Source organism: Vanacampus margaritifer, chromosome 3 (genome assembly GCF_051991255.1).
Source record: "Vanacampus margaritifer isolate UIUO_Vmar chromosome 3, RoL_Vmar_1.0, whole genome shotgun sequence".
Taxonomy (NCBI): domain Eukaryota; kingdom Metazoa; phylum Chordata; class Actinopteri; order Syngnathiformes; family Syngnathidae; genus Vanacampus; species Vanacampus margaritifer.
Genome location: NC_135434.1, coordinates 26,140,575 through 26,160,203, shown reverse-complemented (window position 1 = coordinate 26,160,203; position 19,629 = coordinate 26,140,575). Strand labels below are relative to the sequence as shown.

The 19,629-nt window shown below is 39.3% G+C and overlaps 2 protein-coding genes across 9 annotated transcripts in view; one reads left to right on the top strand and one right to left on the bottom strand.

The window, feature by feature from the left end:
• Positions 1 to 2,863, bottom strand: part of LOC144048712 (N-lysine methyltransferase KMT5A-A-like) — a 9,516-nt gene extending 6,653 nt beyond the window's left edge. For 3 of the 8 annotated variants that reach the window (XR_013293407.1, XM_077560962.1, XM_077560963.1), the window contains exons 1-2: positions 333 to 2,475; positions 79 to 241 (exon numbers count right to left, since the gene is read on the bottom strand). Coding sequence is in view for 5 of the 8 variants with exons in the window: in XM_077560962.1 (XP_077417088.1) it covers positions 79 to 241; positions 333 to 450 (281 nt within the window). In the remaining 3 variants the exon portion in view is untranslated. Of the gene's footprint in view, positions 1 to 78; positions 242 to 332 lie in introns of all 8 variants that reach the window. The other 5 variants (XR_013293406.1, XM_077560961.1, XR_013293408.1 and 2 more) reach the window with 4 other exon arrangements.
• The window catches only part of LOC144048710 (lysyl oxidase homolog 2B-like), a 51,841-nt gene that overhangs the window by 12,401 nt on the left and 19,811 nt on the right, over positions 1 to 19,629 (top strand). Inside the window, exon 3 of the mRNA XM_077560954.1 lies at positions 17,316 to 17,527. Within this exon, the coding sequence (XP_077417080.1) occupies positions 17,316 to 17,527 (212 nt within the window). The remainder of the gene's footprint in view (positions 1 to 17,315; positions 17,528 to 19,629) is intronic.

Below are 19,629 nucleotides of genomic sequence, written 5' to 3'. Positions count from 1 at the left end.
TTGTCAAACCTTGCACGATAACCCCCCCACCCCCAAAAAAAACAAAATTAAGTGTGACAACACACCATATAAACATACCATAGTGTTTTTCCATTGTAGTGAAATTCAAACATGAAAACCTTCTGGGCATCATGATACACTCTCAGCCTGTTTTCACGTTCCTGTTTGCTTATAACTTCTCCTCGATATTCAGTAGGAAAGACTCCCTTCTGAAAGGAGCAGGAACTGAACACTCCTCGACCTTACAAAGAAAAAGGGATACAACAGAAATATTTCATTATAACAGTAATGAAAACTAGGCCCATACTAAAGAATCTTTTACCAATACTCACCTTTGAATGAATTAATATATTTTATGGTGAAGCCATCCTTGTCTTTACCTAAGGATGAAAAATATGCTACCTCTTCTTTGGGTTTAACTTTTGCCCTCTGTGGCCTCATGACTGACATATCTCACTGAAGATAATGATCTAAAGCTATAGAAAAAAATGAGTTTCAATCAGTTTGATAGGTAACTTGGTGCAGATGTTTTGAAGTTGACTTTCTGTGGACCATAATATCCTGTGCAGTGTGCAGTAAATGTGCCAACGAAAATAAAATAGTGGATAGCACAGCTCTGCTAAATATTTGCATAAATTAAATGTAATGAACACTAACAGACTTTACTGAAATATTTCTATTTAAAGAACAAATTTAAGTAAACACAAATGCAGCAATTTACCAATACTTCATTTATACTGTACTGGTAATACTAAACCATTGTATATTTTCACATCACAAACCAGCCTATCAAACCAACCTGTTATTGCTTTCCTCTTAAAAATTTCAATTAGCATTTATCTTACTCAACAGACGGTTAGCTCTGCTATGCTAACTGAGCTAACCGTCGCTAACAAAAGCGTAGCAATTCTAAATAATTAGCTGCAACCATCATAATCAACAGATGGTTAGGTATGCTAACGTTAGCTTAGCTGCACTTACACTGGACTTGCATTATAAATCATTTTCAGCAATGTACACAAGCGACCAACATTAAAATAAACAAGTTTCTGGAGGAAAAATTCGAGCTTCAAACCTACCTCATTAGCACAGCTACACTGCCATCACGTCTCGTGAAGTAATTAGAGCCGGGGGCGGTTCTCTATCGGGGCTGCTAGATGACGTCACTTCCGTACTCCGGGCAATATAATAAATCACATTTAAATCAACAAATTGGTTCAGTGTTGGATTATGAACTTTGTTGATAAGAGTGGCTATTGTTCTATGATTTACAGTGTCAATTAAAAAAAAAAAATAGATCACATTTAAAATTAACCCGAAAGGCTCATATACTAAATTAATTACCACAGACGAAAACAAAGGATATTATTGCTAGAATTATAGATAATTTTGTAATCGTTTAATGTGATTTCAGTTTGCTTTTTTAAAAAGTTATTTTTTTTTTTTTCATTAACGAAAATGTTTTTTTGCTTTAGTAAATAAAATAACCTTGCTGCTGTCACACAGTTGCTGTCCGAGGATGTTTTGGTACTATACTTTAGTAATGGACGCATGTGTTTTTTGGCAAAATTGTGAGCGAGCCCAGTAACTTGGCTTAGAAGCAACCCTGCAAATGAATGGTCACATGATGCTTTACTGTTGGCATGAAGCAGGACTGATGGTAGCGCTCATCTTTTCTTCTCCAGACAAGCATTTTTCCGGATGCCCCAAACAGTTGGAAAGGGGGTTAATCAGAGAAAATAACTGTAACTCTTTTTTCCTTATTTTGGTCTGTGTTTATGGAATCCCTTTTTCACTGGTCACACCAGGCCATCCTCCAAAAGTCTTACTCCCTCACCATGAGTGTAGATGGACTCATACCTGCTTACTGCCATTCCTGAGCAAGCTCTACACTGGTGGTGATGTCCTTATCCCTGCAGCTGAATCAACTTTGGGAGATAGTCCTGGCTTTTGCTGGATTTTCTTGGGTGCCCTGAAGCCTTCTTCACTTAAAGTTTGTAAGGTCACTAAAGGAAATTACTTTAATTTTCATGGCAAATAGGGACTTTGCAATTCATCTAATCACTATAACATTCTGGAGTACATGTACATGCAAATTGCCATCATAAAAAAACAATAATAAGTCAGCACTGCAGATTCTTAGAAAATCAATGTCATTCTCAAAACATTTGGCCACTGGTGTACAGAAAGATGTTATACTGTAAAGGCAGGGTGGGATGTTAAATGATGAATTAATGTACGGCACTGACAGTTTCTCTGTCTCTGCTGTTAACCATTGTACATTTTTAAATAAACAACCACTGAAAGAATTAAATACTGAAATATATAATTAAATATCATAGGGTATTTCATTATTTAATTATTTACTTAGGTAATGGTGGCTGCAAAAAAAAAAAAAAAAAAAGGCTCTGTGTCTACAGACAAACATTCACAATACACAGCATTTTGAGAAAAAACTGAATTATGGAGACGTGCGTAATTGTGAGGACAGGTGATGGTCAACCAATCAAATGCTGTGAAATATACACTGGTGTGAATTATTCATGAAGTGGTGCATTACAAGGACCTTCCTACAGGGGGCGCCATCAAATACACAAAAATACACAAATTCACGTAATTATGCTTTACAAGGACATTGGCTAAAACTTTGGATTTAAGCCTTCTACAGCCCTAGAAGCACTTCTGCATTGAAATAATTATGAGGACATGGGCTGTGTCCTCATAATTCAAAATGTCCTCGCAGCACGGCATGTATTCAGGTGAAATGTCCTCATAATACACAAAGGCAAACACACACACACACACACACACACACACACACACACACACACACACACACACACACACACACACACACACACACACACACACTGTGACGTGTGAGGCACAAAGTCTTTTTGGAGTTGCTTTATGGGGTGCATATATTAATGAGTTTATTGACGTGAGGAACAGAATTTAGACCGAGAAACAGACAGGGTACGGTGGGAAAGTAAAAGTCTTTAAGTACAAACCTAAATGCCCCAACAGGTGGTTAATGGCGCCAACACAAGTAACAACAAAGAACAGGGTTGGATGCGGCAGTGGTAGAGTGCCCGGGAAGGAGGCATGGAAAGATACTAGATGTTTTGGCAAGATGTCTCTGAGGAACCAGAGCTTAAATACTGAAAGACACCAGACTATGCCCAGCCCTGTAACAAAATAAAGGACCAAAGAACAATACCAGTAGTACTCCCAAACCCTCTAAGCCCTGCTTTAAGGGGCACCACCCCGGCCTACCAGGCAGAAATCTCACAAAGGGAAGGGTCGAGGATGAGGGACCTAGAGACCCGGGAACGTTCCTCGGGGCTGTAACAATCACAGTTAATTAAATATTGAAAACTCTGACCATGGCGACATACCATCCAAAATCTTCCAGACAGCGTAGGCAGGATGATCAGGTGAAGGAAGGGTTCGGATAGAGGCTAAGGGGGCTAGGAGACCGACTTCAGGAGAGAGACATGGAAACTCAGATGGATCTGAAAGGAAACTGGTAGCTTCAGACAGATGGTGGAAGAGTTAGTGACCCTATCAATTTCAAATGGGCCAATTAACCTGTTGGCCAGCTTATGGAAATCAGTCCAGAGGGGAAGGTCATGAAGACAGCAAAACCATCTAAATCCGATGCCTATCGGCAAAAATGGCCGTTACGTTGGGCTGTGCGGGAAAGGGCAGCTCCTCCAGACGGCATGACAATGGCAGATGGGCATGGACAAAGGGACCAAAAACGTTTTGCTCCTTAGAAAGGCATAGTAGGGGTTAATACCCATTGCTGACCATAAACGGAGAAGTGGACGAGGAGGTGAGAGAATTGTGGTAATATACGACCCATGGAAGATCTAAGCTTCAAGAGGCTGGATGGTGTGCCGAGACACACCAAAGTGCTGACTCAAGGTCATGATTAGCTCTCTCTGACTATCCGTTGGTCTGTTGATGATAACCTGAAGGCAGGATAGATGATTCCCCAAGAGCTTCACAGAAGGCTTGCCATACCTTGGATGTGAACTGGGGACCCCGGTCAGAAACAATGTCAATGAGGGTGAGGGGAAAAGGGAAGATGCCAGAGACTTACTAAACACTTAACCCGAGTTGTGGGTAACCAGTTGAGGAGTACTGGCACGATTGTAAGAGGCACGACGGCCAGGTCTAGCGCTTTGGCAGAGTTCTCTTATGCGATTGTCAGTCCAAATAACTAGGGTGATTAATTGTTCAAGAGACTTGGGCTCATCCCGAGCAGACACCTGACCTTGAAGCTTCTCGGACAGTCTGCAAACAAAAGCTGTCTTTTGTCCGACCTCATTCCACTAGCTCTCAGAGACTAATATCCTGAACTTGATGGCATTGTCTGTAGCTAAACGAGAGCCCTGACGTATCGTATTGACATTAGTTGTTTTCCGGAGGACTGATTAATAAAGGCCTGATCAAAGAGTACGTATCTCAGAAGAAAAAGAGGCAATCAATTCTAATGCATGACTTTGGTTCTCACAAGGAATAGGTCCACATCCCTTCTCTTCAGTGAAGCAAGTAAGCCAACTTGGCGCAATAGTCCAAGTAAGCACTTGGTTGTAGGTCAAAAACCAAAGAACAGTTCAGCAGGAATCTGACACAACCTCTGGTGACGGAAAGTTTGGTTTCCTATAGTGAAAAGGTCGAGCTGGAGCAGGTGAGACACTCACTCCCTGATTGGGGGATGGGCTGGAGCAGGTTGTGATGTCTGCTGGGAAGTGGGTGCCAAATGGGCGGCCATTGAGTTGACGGTGGTGGGAAGGTTCTGAATAGAGTACATAACCACCCTTTGGAGGTGCTCGTTGCTCGTGTCTCCCGAGCAGTGCTCCGTGAGCATGAACAGCTTTGTGGATTGTGTCCGGGTCTGCTGGGTCTATGACAGGCCAGAACGTACTGTGACGTGAGGAGCAGAATTTCGACACAGAGGCAGAGAGGACACGGAAGTGTCAAAGTAAAAGTCTTTATATACAAAAGTACAAAAAAAATCACAGTTGTACAGTGCTCAATGAAGGTGAAGAGTCACTGAGGAAATACTGACAGACACCAGGTCACGCCCAACCCTGTGACAAAATAAAGGACCAAAGCACAGCCATAACATACTAAAGCCAGTTTACGATGTTAGTGCATGCTGTTGACAAAAACTTCACATTTTTCCCAGTTTGCGAGCTCTAAATTTAAAGAGCTGCAGAATAATACAGACTGATTTATTTTGTTGATCATACAAATTAACAGTTATAATTAGTTGTAGAATATTTGTGAGAGTTAGCATTTGCCCCATAACTTTATGAAAATCATTTCTGAAATCCTTTTTGTTTTTAATGGGCAAGAAATACTAATCCCAACGATAAGGGCCTATTTGTCTTATCCAGTGTAGTTTATGTTTTGTTGCATTAGTTGAGTACAGAAAAAAATGTTTGAAGAATAGCAGGGCCATCACATTTGAATTATGACTTTATTTTGTTTGGCTGCAGCTTTTCTCATCTTCCAACTCCTCTCATGCACACACTCTTCCTAAGAAAATGACACTGAGTCACCTCATGGCTAGTATATAACTCACATTTTCCTCTCTTAGGTCATTCCCCCCTCCAAGAACGTAAATTCAAATATTCCACATTACTCCCTGTAAACTTCCAACTACATCCAGGTTGAGCTGTAAATTGCCTTTTCAGTGTCATGTTTGGTTTCTGTTTTTGGTTGGATCATTCTGTCACGGTGCGGAGTGGAGGATGCAGGGAGGCAGGAGAACTACGGCAGGTGGCGGCCGCAGGATGTGCGCCGCCGGAACTGGTGGCGGCCGCAGGATGTGCGCCGCCGGAAACTGGAACGGGGAGACACACAACCAAAAACAGAAACCAAACATGACATTCAGCCTTCATCACTACACAGTAATTGTGGATTGACAAATAGTTATTATATAATTTCAAAAACGTTTTCATTCCAGAAATGACAAACTTCATACGGATGTTTTTCAATGTTATTCATTTTACTAGTCAAGAGTAAGAGATCAGGAATTTAAAACCTAAATGATCATTGGGAGTTCAGAATGAGATAACATGTACGGACCTAAGTTTGGGTATATTTTGGAATTGAAAAAAGCGGCAACTGGTTGCAGTTTTAATGGGGTGTATGCCATGGAGGAGGCGGGGTTTCTCACATCAGCTTTGTTTCCGGTTCAGGTTTGCGACGTGTGGGCCGCGTCCCAGTACTTGCACTTCCGCCTTTGTGCCCCTCGGTTGTGCGTTCCCGTTGACGGGTGCGAGTGTGTAGTGTGTCCGTCTCAGCATTTCAGAGAGCTGCGACGCACTGCGCACTCCCGCCCATCAAAGTCTTCATCCTCTAACACAGCTGAAATGATCAGCTCATTAGCAAGCTCTGTAGAAGCCTTATAACGATCATGAAATCAGGTAGGACAGTGGCTCTCTAGGACCAGGGTTCTCTACCCCTTTTTTAACTGAAGCGAGTTGAGCCATGTAGCTCCTAACTGGTATGTGATACCTTAAACTTTGCTCGCATTCAAAAGAAACACTTCAAAGAGCTGTTTCGAAGTATGTCACATTATGAATTTGTGCTAAATCCTCGCTTTGGGGACCAATATTGCATAATATTGTCTTTTGTGTGCTACCATTTCCAGGGATCAATCCTAAACCATTATGTTCTGCTTTTGAGCTGAGTATCATGAAAATCTTCTTGTTCTCTCATACCTTGCTCTGAGCCATACTGAGCTTTTGTCTTCGACATTTGCTTGCAGGCAAACAGATGCCTGGTCTAATACTTGCAAGCATAGAGTAGTATGTCAATCATATTTCTGCACTGCTTATCTTGTTCAGTGTCATTGCATTGTTGGAGCTTGTCCAAGCTAACTTAGAGTAAAAGTCCTGACGCAACCTGAACTGATCACCAGTCAAAGGTGACGGCATAATGCATTTTGATGTATTTTTTTATATCTGAAGAGCAACATATAATTCCTACAGTGAGCAGCTAACATTACAGGTGGGATGGGAATTGATAAGATTTGTACGATTCAGATTACATTTTCGATTCTGCTTAACATTTCAATTATTTATCAATTCTCTCAATACTTTTTTTTTTTTAAAGGAAGAATAAACAGGTAGATTGGCATTCGCTTTGTTTTATGGCGATTGTATCTGTAAACAAGATACATATTTAAAAGTAACATAACCTTACAAACCCAACAGTGAGGTCTTATGAGGTCCACATTCTAGGGAATCGCTAACAAAAATGGCAAACGATGCCAAAGAATTGAAACACTGTGAACCGGTTCTTAACAAGAACCGATTTTTGATTCCCGTCACTAATTACAGGTATGAGCTATAGTATGTAAAAGAGACTAGTGCTAACCATGCTATTGTTGCGCTGCCCAGAGTAGCAGAAGGGTACCTTATAAACCATGCTGAATTATGAAGCGTGTCCCCCCAAAAAAGTTCCAGGACTAGTATCACAAAAGATATGCTTCAGTTTCTCCACTAGAGTCTAATATACTTTTTCAGCCTTCATGCACTTCCTGGACATATTGTTTCTGTAATCCACTGCAGCTCCATCTTCACGACCATCTCAACGTGTCCTCTTCATAACCCACCCACTTAGGTTTGAGAAAGAGGGAAAATACAATCATACAATCTCCATGCAGAACAGCAATGTTCTGATATTCAGGACATTAAAAGGAGGCACATTGTCTTGGCACAACTGTTGCCTCTTCTCGCACACTGAATCAAGCAAACGCCACAACATCCCTTTGTAGAGCTGATTGATCGTTCTGGGCCACGTTTTAGGACAAAAATCATAGTTTATAGTTTGATATTAAACTATTCAGTTTGTGAAATTAGCCTTGGAACTTTTCTGACACCCTTCGTATGTTAAATATTGGGTCGGAAACAGAATCATCTTTATTGGCCAACACTTCAATAATATGATCCAGTGTAGTGGTTCACTTACCTGATTTCTGTGCAGGTGACGTAGGTTCGGTTACCCCTCAGTGTAAATGTGAGTGACTGACTGGCGACCAGCCTCGGGCCTCTTATCTGGTTAGCTGGGATAGGCGCCATTCCCCTGCAACCTTCAACAGAATAAGGAGTATAGAAAATGAATGTGAAAATATCTGACCACAACACACAAGTACTTAGTTTCCAGCTGTTTGTTTCACTCTGGTGCTACACCATATACTGTATTATGCATAACAAGAATAGCAGAACAACCCCTTACAAATATCTGGCTCATTGGATCAAAAACCTATACATTGTGGTAATGCATGCATTGTTGCACATGCTTGATAATGTGGTTCATCTCTGTGCGCCATGCTGGCTGTTCTGGCATACCAAGGGCATTTCCTTTGACTTGCTCCTCGTTCATCTGACAATTTGCTGGTAGAAAATAGACTACACTTTGAACCACATCAAACTATTGGCGCTGGTAATATAACACTCTTTTGGTGAATTTCATTGAGGTGAAATTGTTGCACATCATTGCTTATCCGCCCAAAATGCCTCATTTAGGAAATAAGAGCCACTTAGATTGGTGGGGAATCCATTCAGCTGTGTTCAAGCCCATAATGCACACAATTATATATATTTTTAAAATACTATGCTCCGCCCATTTCAATAGGTCTGCGAAAAGACCAAATCATGGAAGCCCCACTCTTGTTTTCCTTCCTAGTCTGGCACAAGGCGCGATCTAAATCCACGCAGGGGCGGGCTAGACCATTCAACCATTTTTTTTTTCAAAAAATGCGAAAATGAAACTGAATGGAAACGCTAGAAATTCCAAAATGGGCCCAAAAATCGCAAAAAAAGTTTTTATGCTTTGAGGGGGTAGATTTTGAAGCGTCGAAAAAAGGAAAATGCGAATTTTGGCTATGGAAACAGGTTTTGCAAATAAATGCTGACAAGACCGGATACACGTCACACGTTTTGACCGGATATTACGTTACACGTACGTGTGTAGCCACAAAGCAATGGTGGACGATAAAGTAAAGGTGTGTTAGGGGGGGACGACGAAACAGAAATCTTTTTGGAATTAATTAAAGAAGCGTATATTAATGCCATTTTGGATGGAAAACAGCAAAGAAACGCTACGGTTTATCAAGAATTACAAAAGCATCACATGACGTCATCCCACGGCAGAGTCACTTCCTGTTCTTCTTCTTCTTTTAAATTACTGGTGGATCATATCTCTATGGTGTATACCGCCACCTACAGCGGCAGAGTCCCCTCTCAATATTCGCAAAAGAAGAACAGATGGAATTGGGCACAAGTCACATGTTTGTTTTGCGCATTTTCAATACATTCGAAACAATGGGATGGAAACCTGATGATCTCAATCTGTAGGCTCTTCTGGCTCTTTTTTGCTTCTGGCTCTTAAACCCTCCCTTGCATAGTTTTGCATAATAAGAAGTAGCAGTAATTCAAAATATACTTTGTATCACGCTTCACTATAAAATGTAGTATTGGGGAAAATATAGAGATTATAAAAAGTAATACAACATACATGGCGAATGACAACATTGTTTAACAAAAGCAGATATGCAATACTACAATTTTCTTTTATGGTAGGTAATGTTGCTGTCGCGTCATATGTCACTCAAAGACAATTTCCATTTAGGCATTGTTTCCATCTAATAGTTCACTGTTTGACAAGGCTTTGGGGAAAAATCTGTTTCCACTTTGTGAACGAATTATTTTTTTTGAACAGGGCGCTGCAAACTGGGACATTTGGGAACTGCTTAAATAAGACATATAAATACAGTGTTGATTTACAAATATTTTTTTTCTTCCTCAAAATAGCTTACTATTCTTTAAACCGCCTTCCTATTCTTTTATAATGTATATTACTGACATAAATGGACCCATTTACAATGCAAGTAAATGAAAGGCATTTACAGTATGTTTGAGTATTTGCAGCATGCCTTCTGCATGTAAGGTGATTTCTGCCATGTTTGAGAGCTGTTGAAGGCCTCTATTAGAAACACGTGTTCATAAGCCGTGTGTTGTTTTTGCTGGCAAATGTTCATCTGCTGCACAAGAGGTATGTACTGAAAGTGCATCACGGTCAAACTGTTGAGACCGAAAATATTTTACAGTTAAGACATAGGGCTGCTGTGTTGCTGTTCTGCATGAAAACATTATAGCCTGCACATGTGGCAGTGACTGAGAGTAATGACCCAAAACAGCTAAAGCTTCTTATAGCATAAAAATAGAGGGTCCTGTTCACCAATAAATAATGATGTGTGCTGTAATATAAAAATACAATCTAAATCAAATGTTGCCTGTAGTTGTAATTTTGCCACCTGTGAAGTCTAACTTGGGAATATCCCTTTGTGACTTAGCAATTTTTGACACATGAAACCTCTTATTGACCTCAGCTACAATGAAGAGCAAATTTTCTAGGAGAATTGGGACTGCGAGATATTATTCACTATCTCTCAGCATAATAGCAATTAAAGTATAAATAGGGGACATTGCTGAAAAATGTTTCATTTGGATTACTACACTGCTAATTGTAAATCTATTTTGCAGGGTTCAACATTAACTACGTAGACAGAAAAAGCTTTTTTTTTTTACTTTTTTTTTCTAGTGTTGCTGTTGGGATTTTTTTTAAGCCTGAAAAAAAGCAAGCTAGATGTTACCAAATAAATAGTCATTCTGTAGAATATATTGAGTAACTTACTTTTTGATCATTACCAATTATTTTCACAATCATAGCCAAATGTATAGTCATTTGTGTGGTGACTATCTCGTCCCCCGCAAGCTGTCCAATCTGTGGTGTTGTGGTACGAGCAGGAAAGCATTCAGTAACGTAATTTTTTCCATTTACAGACCTACTGTTAGTTGGGCCTGTGCAAGTCTGTGGGCTTAGGGTTAGGGTATTATATTATTCATATATGGGGTTAGGGTCATTGTAATATATATATATATATGTATATATATATATATATATATATATATATATATATATATATATATATATATATATATATATATATATACACAAATATATATATATATACATACAAATATATATATATACAAATATATATATATATATACAATAAAATGTTTTTTTCCAAGTTTTCATACTCTTATTAACATAAAAGTAAAGGGAAAAGTCAAACTAAGAAATATGGCTGCATTTTTTTGTCATTGTTACAGTAATTTCATAATAATTTATAAAATTTTGTTAAAATTAAAAAGTTGTACTGTGCTGTAAAAACTAGTGTGTATAATTGCATTTGTAAGACATTGGTGACAGCTGACAAGGGGCGGTCATTAATCGCGCATTAAAGAAATTAGTGGCGTTAAAGGAACTAAATTAACTTTGACACCCCTAATATATATATATATATATATATATATATATATATATATTTATATATGAATTTACTTATTTGTATTGAAGTTTAGATGTTATTTCTCTTTTCCCTCGTGATTGAGTGTGAAGGATGTAGCCCGGCTTTCACCCAAACCGCAGGGATCACATATGACCCTGAACATTATGAAAAAGGGATTGTTTGCTGGCTTATAGTGTCACAGCATCTACAGTATTGGTGTATACTTATGCACTGCTATATTGTATTGCACAAGATGGAGGGCCTTTACCTCTTTTTTACATGTCATCCCACAAATGTCTTTTCCATATGTGCTACTTTCCCCCAAAACAAGACGCATGCAGGAAAGGACTCTGTCCCTCGAGAGTGCCGCAACAAAACAAGACACACATGTTTGCAATCTTTTTTTTTTTGGTAGCTGAATGTCTCACATTTTCAGGGTGAGAGACCACGTGAGAAGTGTCTGATTTCCAGACTGGAAAGGAATTTAGAGAAATTAAAGAGGTTGGTTCACATTGTCCAGCCAAAGAATAGGTGCTAACCTCAAGACAAATTTGAAAAGTTGTCTTTACTGCTTTGTGTATATGCACAAATCGCAAAATGTTCGTACTTTAACATAACTTTTAACAAATTTAGAGCCTCCTCAGACCACATCACAAACAATGATGGATTGGCTTTTGAAAAAACATCAAACACAACATATCTTACCCAAGATGCACAAAGAATTGACATTAAAGTAATTTATAAAAGCAGGATTTTTATAATTTGATGAGAATAAGTTCAATTGGGAATTTGCTAATAAATATACTAAGTAACCCTGACTCATCACGTTTACCTTTGTACCGTTTAAATGCTTGTATGTGCATGTACTGTATGTGTGTTATCAGACACTGTGATCCCATCGTTGTCACTCAACAATCGTGCAACCAGAAAAGCCTTTGAACTGCTTGCATTTTTTGGTTAATTAAGGCTCGATCACTTGCATGCTGCAAATTTGCCAAACATTTCCCATTATTTACAGTTGACAAATCACCGTCAAAAAGATCAAAGGTTGTGCTGCAACTTGAACAGACATGACTCATATAGACAATTTTCTGTTGCTTTCAAAGCTAATTTCATGAATTTTGTTGAATTGTTTTTGTTGTGCTATATTTTTTCTTGTACTATCTATTTTAACTACTTGTGTAGTATTTTTTCATTCTTGCCTTTTTCCTCTCTGTGTGTTTGGTGTGCAGCATTCTCTAATTCAACATTGGAATTAAAAGAGATTTATTATCTCTTCTCAGTTTCTGTGTTTAGCAACATTTCCAATGACACCTAACCTTTTGAAAAAAGGACAAAGTTTCAGAAAGTTTTGGGGCCGGGCCATCTCGCACCACTTTAAAGCACACGAGGCGCCATTAGCTCTAGAGTAGAGGTGGAAATCCATGTCCAGAAAGTAAAAACCCTGCCACAGTTTGGCTTTAGCCCATGATGCTAGCTAGCTAGCTCCCACGGTGCTCGTTTACCTGCTAGGGAGCTAGCTAGCATCAGGGGCTAAAGCCAAACTGTGGCAGGGTTTTTACTTCCTGGACCGGGATTTGCCACATCTGCTCTACAGGCTTTAATGTGGGGCTCTTACTGCCTAAAGCCAGCTGGGATAGACTCCAACACCCTCGCGACCCTTGTGAGGAATATGCAGTTAAGAAAATAGATGGATGGATAATGTGAGGCTTACACCATATTTCATGAGAAGCATCCCTCATTTGCTTTCTTTTTTGGGGGAGTAGCAAAACAAACAGCAATATCTCTTTAGATCAAAGTTGCCAATGTGTATCAGTCAGAGTCACATGATCCCAAACACGTGATCAACGCAAAACTTTATGCAGTTATGCCAACAGTGCCTAGCGTGCGCAGAACAAAAGAGTGAGTTTTAATTATTGTTTACAGGCATGTTAGCTTTTACTAGTTTTCTTTTTTGAAAATGTTTTTTTTATTATATTACATATTTGTTGATTATGAGATAAAAACAAAAACATATTAATTGTATAATAAAGTAAATTGCAATCCTCAAACTGACCTTCTTCTGTAGCTACAAATGTACCACAATACATTTCAAATGAACCCTGAAAGCATATTTTTATTATTAACTGACAAAGACAAAAATTAATAAACTGCAATTGGCTGGCGACCACTTCAGGGTGTACCCCGCCGACTGCCCGTTGACAGCTGGGATAGGCTCCAGCATGCCTGCGACCCATGTGAGGATAATCGGTTTGGAAAATGGATGGATGAATGAAAACGAAGGACATTTTCACTTGTAGTAAAATATCAATTTCAGTTAGTTTGGGGGTTTATTTTATTTTGTTAACGATTTTTGTTTTGTTTTAGTTCTACTTATTTCATTAGTTTTAATTAGCTATAATCTTGTAGTGGACATGAACCATTATTTAGAACAGGGGTGACCACAGTCAGTCCTCGAGGGCCGGAGTCCTGCAGGTTTTGGATGTTTCCCTTCGCCAACACAGCTGATATATGATCAGCTCATCAGCAAGCTCTGCATAAGCTTGGTAATGATCCTGTTGATTGGAATCAGCTGTGTTGCAGCAGGGAACCCTCCAAAACCTGCAGGACGCTGGCCCTTGAGGTCCGAGTTTGCCCACCACTGATTTAGAATGAATTCTAATTCATCAACATATGCGCATTGGTACGATGAAAATGGTACGATGAAAATGGGCCGCTAGGCATGTGCCATGAATGTGAGGATAATTTTGTGTACACGCTCAATATGTGTACAAACATTTCTACACAGTCATTACTGAATGAGGCCCACTGTGAGGGTTTGGCAGTGATGTTGATGACCCCTTCACCAGATGCATTTTAGCTGCCTATGTTTTGCAATCTTAGCTTCAATTTTAAGCATCCGTTGGTGTGTTGGCTCACAAAAAGTCAGTTGACTCATGTATTGTGTGTTTGGTAAACACAGTCACAAGACCTCAGTCACGTGACATCTTTGTTATACAGTACTTCTTCTCAATCATACTACTTTGCACAACCTTATATTCTTTGCACTGTGGATTTTGTTGGACACATACAGTTATGTTCTGGCAGGACATATTGTAGCAGAGGACAGAGAGTGGTGATTTGCAGTTCCCACATTTTTGGCATTGTGTTGGACTTTCTTCATTATTTGATGTACTGTATTATGTATGTGAGAGGAGTTATGAGCATATCTGTTGAGCCACCCAGTAAGTTTCAATCATGTTCCAAAGCTTACTTTTTAACACAGCTCAAGAATGTGGCATAGGTCTGTGCGAGAGCAAAATGATAAATACGCATACAAGCAAATAGTAGGGGTCATAAAGGGTCTGTAGGCTACGTATCAGGATTGACATTATTTGCCATGCTTTTGTAAAACGTCCAAAAGTATGGTGGACCAAAACTGCACCCCCCCAAAAAAGAGAAATGACTAAATAAATCAAAGTAAAAATAAATACAGAAGTAAAACAAACTACATTCAAAAATTCAAAATATAAAATAACGTGCTTGCTCTGTCCTGTCCTGGCCTGGTCGACGGCTCCCCTCTTTGTTGGAGGTTTTCATGCATGCCAGATCCACCACACCAGCATCTACCAAAATTCAAACATAATCTGCTTCTTCCTCTGGTCGTTGAATCGGTGGAGGCTGATGTCTGTGGATCTCACTCTGCTTCATCTATCCTTCCTTCCTTTCCTCAGTATTTCCTTTGGTCTCTTGAGGTCTCCCTAATTTGTTGGAATTTAGATGTTTCTGGGGTTGGTGAAAGATTCTGGTTGGTAACCTGGTGGGTAGTAGGTGATATTTGGTCGGTGTGGGATTTCACTCTCCTTTCTTCTCTTTGATCCTTCCTCGGGTATCTTGACAACTTCACGACTCTAGCCGGATTCTGAAGTATTCGGTTTAGGTGAACGGTATGGGATTTTTAATGTTTAAGGTTTTAGGTGAATTAATGAGCACACACTCACATGCACGCATATATGCACACACACACCCGCACACGCACACACTCACGCACATGCAAAAAAATAAAAATAAAAATAAAATAAAAGTGTTGAAAGAAATACAAAAGATAATATATAAATATAAATACATATCAATCAATAAATAAAAACGGTCTGCTCTCACATTTATTTATTTTCTGGGTCTGTTTATCTGAATTCCGGTTACCATGGAGAATCTTCAGTTTATGAGCTTTTGAAGTCAAACACAGTTGCAGGGCATCCAATTACAGTGCCACTTTAAGAACAGTAAAAAGGTGTTTGACTTGAAAAATGTTTGATCACAGCGAGCCGGTAGGTCAACAGCCTACCTAGGTGGCAAGGAAATGGGGTGTTTTATTGTCTATTATGTAACACACAAGGCAAGATTAGACGGGATGTCCATTCATCCATGCACGTTCTATTCCGCTTGTGCTCATTAGAATCACTGATGAGTTTGAGCGGGGGTTTCCAAACTAAGGCCCAGGGGTTTGTGGCCTGCCATTCACAGAATATACTAGAAATGGCATCTGCTACTAGTGAACGTTTTATATACTGTATACTGTAGAGCTTTTCTAAATATGAAAAGATGCTAATTAACTATTTACAATTAAACAAGTAACATTTCACTTCACTGTGGTGAACAACAATGTACAAGGGAAAATTGTTTCCTCCACTTTCTACTATGTGTCAAGGTCCAAACTATGAAAATATCACATGAATGATTCCCAAGTAACTGCTTTAGAAATGATCATCTTATGACAGATGGCTCCCGTTTTAGTTCTGAATGTAGAGAGATGGGATTCAGCTACTGTTCAGTGCAAAGTCTGATATTTTTTGCTGGGATACAAGGTGTCGACAACCTCAAAATCTTGAAAAATACTAAACAATTTGCCTTATAGTATGACGTTTTGGATCAATTTTTCAAAAACAAAAACAAAAAAACACTAATATAGCAATGCATCAGGCCAAAATATCAAAAGTCACAATTTGATCAAATTTAAAAAAAAAAAATAATAATTAAAAATGTAGACTATTTGTCATTCTACGTGTGTGGAGGTTATTTATTTATTTTATTTTTTTTTACAAATTATTGACCAATCTAAAGTGTTAAAAATGGCTTACTCTCTTCGAGCATGCAATAACTCATTTGCTCCCAAATACGTAAAATATTTTAAGTGTCCTGAGGACGTAGTTATACAGTTTTTTTTAAAAAAAATGTTGTTGTTTTTTAATGCTAGAGCATACAGAAGGCTTTAATTCAACATCTGAACTGCAGAGAACAGGTGAAGAGATGGTAGTAACTACATTAACGGCCTGCAGGTAGCAGCAGAGTAAAAAAGATCAACCAGGGCCATGTGAATAATGATGAAACTTAGCTATATTCTAATGCTAATTGCTGCAAAACAGAAACAGATAGAAATATACTTAACTTAACTCTAATCTTTCTTTTGGTAGGTTCCATGTTTTTTTTATAGCAATAGAACACAATATTCTGTGGGCCTTGCAAAATCAGTCAAAATCCAGTAAAACAGCCGGGAGCGAAGGGGGTTGCTTCAGTGAAAATGGCTGGGAGTGAATGAGTTAATTAATGGTTGAACAAACATCTTAAAAAGTTATGATTTTGGTATGACATACATGGTTTTGGCCTGACGCCAGTGATATAAACAATAAGACAAATTTGCTCCTTTGGCATCTTGCGATTTTTCTATATGTGGCCCTCAGAGGAAAAAGTTTGAACCCTCCTGTGTTAGCTGACTTATGATAACTGCCCCTAAGAAAATGCAAATCCACACACCAGGAAGGCCCTAACCTCACTGCAAGGCAGATTTGTTAATCAATATTCCGCTCCAAACTCTCTGGGTGTATTGAGGGAGTAAGCATACTTTTAATTTGTTGAAATTCCATCTTTCACATGGTATTTCATCTTCCTCTTCCAGAACCTGGATATTCAAGTTGAGGATGTGCGCATTCGAGCCATTTTGTCATCATTACGCAAGCGGATCCCTGTGACAGAGGGCTACGTGGAAGTCAAGGATGGCGGTAAATGGAAGCAGATCTGTAACACAGAGTGGAGCCACTTTAACAGCAGAGTCATCTGTGGCATGTTTGGCTTCCCTGGGGAGAGGAAATACAATGCCAGAGTCTACAAGTGAGTATTTCTCTATAAAAATTCATGGTTTTGTAATACAGTATACAGTACTGTCATTTTGTAGGAATATGACCACCACACATCCACCATTATTGTGACCTATAACCTTATAATTAGAGAAGGGAAAAACAAATAAACACCCAAGATACTGTGCTTGCACAAGTGTGCATGCTCGTGTGCACGTAAAGTTCAGGTGTGCTAGTAGGCTTTTCCTGACATGGAACTGTTCATAATTCTTTCCAGCTGAAGAAAAACAGCCCCAAATCATGATGCTTGCCACCACTAGCCTTGACCGGTAGATATGTTGGTGACGAGTAGTGTTTGCGCCAAACATACCTTTTGGAATTATGGCATGCAAGTTCAGCCTCAGTAGCATGGTGGACATCTGGTTAGCACATCCTCCTCACAGCTCAGAGGTCACAGGTTCAAATCTGGGCTCCGGCCTTTCCTTGTGGACTTTGTTTTCTTTGTGCCTACGTGGGTTTTCTCCGGGTAACTCATTCACACATTCCGAAAACATGCATGGTAGGTTAATTGGAGACTGTTAATTGTCTGCAGGTGTGAATAGTGATTTATCTGTTTGTGTCTTGTGATTGGTTGGTGACTAGTTCAGGTTGTACCCAGCCTCGGATGAATGGATGCATCCGATCGAATCGGATCACAACACATTTTCCATTAGCTCGTGCTTGCCGCTTGCAGCTCCTTCAATTTTGCTATCGGCCTCTTAGCGGCCTCCCTGACCAGTTTTCTTCTCATGTTTTCCTCAATTTTGGAGGGATGTCCAGTTCTTGGCAATAATACTGTTGTGCCATTTTTTTCTCCACTAGCTGATGACTGTCTTCTTTGTGTTCCATGGTATATATAACTAACACCTTGCAATTCTTTATCATTCTCCTGAATATTATCTCACTTATGCTGTGGAAGCTTTCTGCAGATCTTAAAAGATGTGACGACAAAAATGTCAGGAAAATCCTGCTAGCACATCTAAACTTCAGTTGGGGATAATCCAAGGCATCTTAAATTGTGTCAGGTGTGTGCTGACTCCAATAAAACAAATATATTGGTTAATTCTGAACACAGCCACATCCCCAGTTACAGTTGTGCTTGAAAGTTGGTCATTGAGTACCCCTATCTAGCCTGTTTTCCATGTCTCCCTCAGCCAACACAGCTGAAGATTATCAGGCTTCATGCAGAGCCTGCTGATTAGCTAATCGTTTGAAACACCTGTGTTAGCTGAGGGATACATGGAAAACAGAGTGGGGTACACGAGGACCATGGTTGAGAACCACTGTAAACTTACTCTATGGTGAGACAAAAGCTTGATGCCCATAAAATCCAAAATACTGTGGCAATTGTTTTGATATTTTCAGAGGTTGAAGTTGACATGAGTGGAGATATGCATGTGAATTTTGGTGACGATTCATAGCATTTTGGTGTCATTAAGTGACGTTCAGCTTTTTTACATTTACAATTGTGCTCTTAAGTTTACGTACCCCAAAGGGTATGAATGTAAACTTTCAAGCACAACTGTATTTATAAGAGGTTGTGCACATTTGTGCTACCACGTTATCTCAATCGATTATTTTTGCTTCCCCTCTCTGACATATTTCTTGTTTATTTATTTTTTTACCCCCACTGACTTCCCCCGGGTGAGATGTACAGGTTGTAAGTCACATTAATGCTGCTTTCATGAGCCAAACAGCTACAGGTTAATAGTGCCATTGCATTTAACACTAAATTGAGTGTGTGCAGAGGCTGGAATTTTCCTTCTGCAGCAGAGCATGGTAACTCCTCAACTTTCCATCTGCGTGTCATCCTGCTCCCGCTATGATTCCTGAAATGAAATGTGTGGTGTGTTTTTTAAGTCTGCCGTTAAAGGGCCAATCTGGCTTGTCTCTAATAATCCTAAAGTTGTCTCTGCTCTGACACATCTACGCAGACTCTAATATGGTTTTATCAAGAGTTCCTTTAGAGATATTAGGTTTAAATGACAATAATAATTAAATAAGAAAGAAATGTAATAAAGGATGCAATATGAATTTGTATGCGAGAAAGCCAGTTAAGCCATGGTTTTATTTGTTATGTTATGGCTATATCTGATT